Source organism: Balaenoptera musculus, chromosome X (assembly GCF_009873245.2).
Source record: "Balaenoptera musculus isolate JJ_BM4_2016_0621 chromosome X, mBalMus1.pri.v3, whole genome shotgun sequence".
NCBI lineage: Eukaryota > Metazoa > Chordata > Mammalia > Artiodactyla > Balaenopteridae > Balaenoptera > Balaenoptera musculus.
In genome coordinates, this window is record NC_045806.1 from 41,591,900 (window position 1) to 41,597,147 (window position 5,248).

General features: G+C 52.7%; 1 protein-coding gene across 1 annotated transcript; it reads left to right on the top strand.

Annotated features, from left to right (window-relative positions):
• Positions 1-789: 789 nt before the first annotated feature.
• On the top strand, positions 790-4,108 carry LOC118888278 (CXXC-type zinc finger protein 1-like). The gene is made up of 8 exons (XM_036839268.1): positions 790-981; positions 1,108-1,271; positions 1,666-1,873; positions 1,972-2,082; positions 2,417-2,466; positions 2,682-2,778; positions 3,732-3,884; positions 3,962-4,108. The coding sequence occupies exons 1-8, from the start codon at positions 790-792 to the stop codon at positions 4,106-4,108; spliced, it is 1,122 nt and encodes a 373-aa protein (XP_036695163.1).
• The last annotated feature ends 1,140 nt before the right edge of the window (positions 4,109-5,248 follow it).

Genomic DNA, 5,248 nt, shown 5'->3' on the forward strand with positions numbered 1-5,248 from the left:
GGGTGAGCCCATCCCCACCCACTTAGTGCTGACCCGGAGCCCTCCTCCCATCAGCACAGGAACACTACTTATAATCCCTGGTCTCCGGTGAATCCAGGACACAGGATGGATGGGGGAATGGAGCTGGTGCGAGGGTCTGCCCCTCAGTTCTTTTTTTTTTTCTTCTTCTTTTTAATTATTAGCACCTTTAATTATTATTTCTTTATTTCTTTATTTTTTTTGGCTGTGTTGGGTCTTCGTTTCTGTGCGAGGGCTTCCTCTAGTTGTGGCAAGCGGGGGCCACTCTTCATAGTGGTGCGCAGGCCTCTCACTATCGTGGCCTCTCTTGTTGCGGAGCACAGGCTCCAGACGCGCAGGCTCAGTAGTTGTGGCTCACGGGCCTAGTTGGTCCGCGGCATGTGGGATCTTCCCAGACCAGGGCTCGAACCCGTGTCCCCTGCATCAGCAGGCAGATTCTCAACCACTGCGCCACCAGGGAAGCCCCTGCCCCTCAGTTCTTAACTGTGATACTCTCAGAGACTTTGCCATGGTCCCCCTGACAACTGCTCACTCGATCACAGCTGCCTCAACTGCAGAAGTCTGAGCTGTCCCAGAAGTACCAGGTGGTGGCAATGCCATCGGCAGTAAAGGAGGCCATACACTAGCTGTTGTCTAAAAAAGGCCTGCCTCAGTACTGAAACTTATACCAGGACTTTTATATACGAGACTCTTGACAATCAAAGCCTGATAAGTGTATGACAGGGCCCCTGCGTGGAAGGATGAGGACATTGAAGGCAGGGAGGCTCAGCAATGAAGAGAGAGGAGGCACGGAGTGTCCAGAGATCATTTAAGAAACAAATTGGGGAGACCTGTCAGCATTTTCCTAGCCTACAGCCCTGGATGAATGACACTGAGGACTTTCCATTCCTAGATTCTGCACTGAAGAAGCAGGCAATGGATATGAAGAAAAAGAAGAATTTGAAGAAAAAAGTGGAGAGGAAGGTGACAGAAATGGTGGAATGAGGGGCATGGAGGCAGAGGTTGGGGGCAGAATGCAGGGTAGTAGTACAGGGTTAGGGGGCTGACACTGATTCCCCTTCCCCTGCCTTGACCACTCTTGTCCCACAGAAGGAGAAGCAGCAGAAGCGCATGGAAAAGTCAGAAGACCCACAGCAGTCCAATGCCGAGCACCCAGCCTCACTGCGGCAGTGCCTGGGACCTGGCTGCGTGCACCCCTCCCGGCCAGGCTCCAAGTACTGCTCGGACGACTGTGGCATGAAGCTGGCAGCTGAGTGAGTGCACCTGGAGGTTAAGCAACAGGGCATAGAGTAGGGCATGGAGTAGGGCATGATCTATGCCATCTGTAAGTCCATCTACCCCGCTACCTATGTACCCCTCCACCATTCGTCCACTCACCCACCTATCCATCCACCCTTACATCCACCGACCCGCTGAACCAGCCATCCACATTCCATCCACCGACCCACTCATTCACCCTCAACAGTCACTTACCCACCCAGCTGTCTAGCCATCCACCCAACCACCCACCATCCAATCACCCATTCACCAACATTCACTCATCTACCATTCATTATCCTAAACATCCACCATTCGGTCACTCATCCATTTCTTCTTATTTTGATGCCCCCACATACGCATTCCATTTCTTGCTGTCTCCCCTTCCAGCCGCATCCGTGTGATCCTGCCCCAGCGCATCCAGGAGTGGCAGCAGAGCCCTTGCATTGCTGAGGAGCATGACAAGAAAATGCTCGAGTGCATCCACCGTGAACAGCAGGACACCCTCACCCGCCTGAAGGAGTTGGAGTGCCATTTCCATGAACTTGAGGCCATCATTCAGCGTGGCAAGCAGCAGGCTGTGTGCGAAGATGAAGAGGTGAGTGGGAATGGGTGGGGTGGAGCAGAAAGGTGCCTGATAGCTTGCCCTGCCGTCCCCACTCTGCACTGCTTTACTGGCCCTACTGTCCTATGCAGAGCAACAAATATGAAAGGAACAGCGTCAACCTGCAGATCTTCTGTGTCTCCTGTGGGAAATCCATCAATACGCAGGTTGCCCTGCGCCACATGGAGCACTGCTTCGCCAAGGTTGGAGCATTGGCTGGGGGCAGATGGGGCAGATGGGGCAAGGGTGTTTTTGGCTGGGTGGGGTCCATGAGGAGGGGGGCAGGTTTTGTGCCCGGGTATTTGTTGTAGAAGAGAATACAACACACATCCATGGCTCTACCCATTTGTGCTTTTCTTCCATCCCCAGTAAAAGGGCCAAGATTTGGGCATCAGCCACTGGTGAGGGGGGGGACATTGGCTGAGCAGACAGGAGCGTAGGGTCCACAGGGAACAAATGTGTTGTTTGGGGCTTTGTCATGGGAGGGTATGCAGTGTGTGTCTATAGTTCCTCACATTTGTACTCTTTTTTCCCCAGTATGAGCGCAAATCGTCCTTCGGGGCCCTGTACCCCACTTGCGTTGAGGGGTGAGTGTGAGTGCTACCCAGGGTCAAAGGCATGATGTGGACAGGGTCAGGAGCAGGGTGGGCAAGATCAAGGGCAGGATGTGGGTAGGCTCAGAGACAGAGGTGGGCGGATTAGTGGCAGGGTACAGGTGGGGTTGGGGACGAAGGGTGGGCAGGGTTCAGGGTGGGACCACCCTCCTCCTGACCCTTAGTACCTCACTTTCACCTCTCCCCAGAGCCACAAGACTCTTCTGTGATGTTTACGACCCACAGAGTAAGAGCTACTGTAAGCGACTCCAGGTGTTATGCCCTGAGCATTCGAAGGACACCAAGGTGAGACTTTTCTTTCTCTACCTCATCGCCCTCCATTCCTCCCCTTCTCCCTACCTGACCACCTTCTTCCTCTCGTCCTCCAGTGCTTGATTGCCTCCTATTCCTTCTTCCTTCTGCCTGACTGCCTTCATACCTCCTGACCAATCCCTATGTATCCCCTCCTCCTTTCCTGACCTCCCATACACCCCCCTCCTCACTGCCCAATCACTTTCTAGTTTTACTTTTCTCTCTGCCTGTTTATTTATTCATAATCTCCTTGCCTGACCCCGCCCCCCAACATTTCTCTCTCCCTCTGCCTGACCAGCCTCCGTTCCTCTGCTCCTCACTGCATAACCATTCCCCATTCTTCCCTTCTCCTTGCTTGCTCATCTCCCTTCTTTTCCCAGCCCCTGCCTGACCACCCCACAATCCCCCCTCCCTCCCTGCATGGTTACCCTCAATTCCTCTCTTCTTACTTTCTGACTTCCTTCCATTCTTATTCTCCCTGCCTTACTTCCCCAATCTCCTTCTCACCGCTTGTCATCTCCTAAATCCCTTCTTCTTCCCTGTTTGATCAGCCCCCATCCCTTTCACACTCCCAGCCTCATTCCTCACCTCCCCCATGCTTTACCAACCCTCATTCATCTACTTCTCCCTGTCAGACCTCCCCTCCATCCTTCCTCTCCTTCCTGTTTGATCTCTTTCTGTTCTTCTGTCCTTCCTGCCTGATCACCTCCATTCCTACATCCCTGCTTAACTTCTTCCTCCATTCTCCATGATTGATCATCCCCCTTTGGCCCCCTCTTCTTTACCTAATCACTGAATTCCTCTCTTCCCCCCTGCTAGGTCACTCCCCATTCCTCTCCTTCCTGCCTGCCTGCCCTCCATTCCCCTCTTCCTTTCATCCTGCCTGCCTGATCACCCTCCATTTGCCACCCTTCACGTACCTCATCATCTTTCATTCTTCCCCACAGGTACCGGATGGTGAAGTGTGCGGTTGCCCACTAGTGGAAAACGTCTTTGAGCCCACTGGTAATTTCTGTTGCCTCCCCAAACGCCTGTGCAATAGCCACTACTGCTGGGAGAAGCTGAGACGTGCCGAGGTGGACCTACAGCGCGTGCGCATGGTAGGTTACAAGGCTGAGTGGGGCTGAGGGGTGGGATGGAATCCTAGAAGCCCCTTCTCATGCTTGCCCCCCCACAGTTGTTCAAGCTGGAAGACCTGGTTGAGCAGGAGCACAAGGTGCGCACAGCTATGAAGAATCGGGCAGGGCTGCTGGCCCTGATGCTTCATCAGACAATCCAGCATGACCCGCTCACCACGGACCTACGCTCCAGAGCAGACAGCTGAGCTCTGCTCAGCTGAGGTCCTGTACTCAACGCCCTGTGCAAGGGAGACACTCTACGAATTCCTCACACACCTGTTCCTCTAACCACATCTTTCTCAGGGCATCTCAGAGTTTCTCTGTGCTTCTCTGTTCCCCCATTTAGTCTCCTGTCTCGGTCTACGCCTCCTTGAGGTGGGGTGGTCCTCAAAATCCCCCTGTTTCTGTCCGTTCCTGTATCCCCCATCTCTTTCTTTCCTGAATCTGGGCGGGGCCAGGAGATCTGCCCTGCCCTCATCTCCCATCATCCAGAGTTCTGTTTAAAAACTTTAGAACAAGAGATTTTAATATTCTCTGATGGCCCCTAAGCGGTTCTCTCTGGCCACAAACCCAATTCCGAACCTCCAGTAGTGGTGGGTGACAGTGCAGCTTTACTTGGGGGGTGGGCTACAGTGCACGTTTGGGGGTGCCTGTGATGCCCACTGTGCTCGGTGCATCCTCTTCTGTCAACGGAGATGTGATCTTACGAAGGGAATGCCAGTGACCCTTGTTCTCCTAAGTCCCCCATCCCAGGCCATCAAATATGCAGCTGGCACCTGATTAGTGTACTTTGATCAACTTCTGTATAATTGTTAATGTTCCCCAGGCCAGAAGTGCTGGGAAAACGTTGCAATGGAAGGAATAGGTGAGTGTGGGATAGTCCTCCTTGGTGATTCCACTTTGGGACACTGAGGAGAGTTCAGGGTGTCATGGCAATTGTGTCCCTGCCCCCACCCACCTTGTTCCACCCTTTACCATACCACGAGGTCCCAGCCTTTTCTGTCAGCCTTGGCCCCTGCCAGTCCAGTCCTGGTCTATCTGTCTCCCCCCCATACCTGCCCATCCTGTCCTGTCCTCCTCCTCCCACTACCCTGCTCTGGGTCTGCCCTTTCCAGCTGGCTCTGCCCATTTCAACTACTCTTCCTATTCTTTTTATATTCACTGGCCCCTTAGGGATTTTTTCATTAATTTTCACTATTACATTTTTCCCTGGGGACTCACATATTTCACCTAAATGTTTAAGTATGTTGCTCTAGACTTATACCTCATATTCCACGATAACTAGTAGAGTAGTTCTCTAATGCACTACGTATCTGGTGCAATATCTCCTTTTTTATTACTAGTAT

Excerpts from the sequence above, each read along its gene's own strand:
- LOC118888278 (XM_036839268.1), top strand. The coding sequence starts at position 790 with ATGAAGAGAGAGGAGGCACGGAGTGTCCAGAGATCATTTAAGAAACAA. Across the intron at positions 2,779-3,731 it reads AGCATTCGAAGGACACCAAG|GTACCGGATGGTGAAGTGTG; the intron begins GTGAGACTTTTC and ends TCTTCCCCACAG. Across the intron at positions 3,885-3,961 it reads ACCTACAGCGCGTGCGCATG|TTGTTCAAGCTGGAAGACCT; the intron begins GTAGGTTACAAG and ends GCCCCCCCACAG.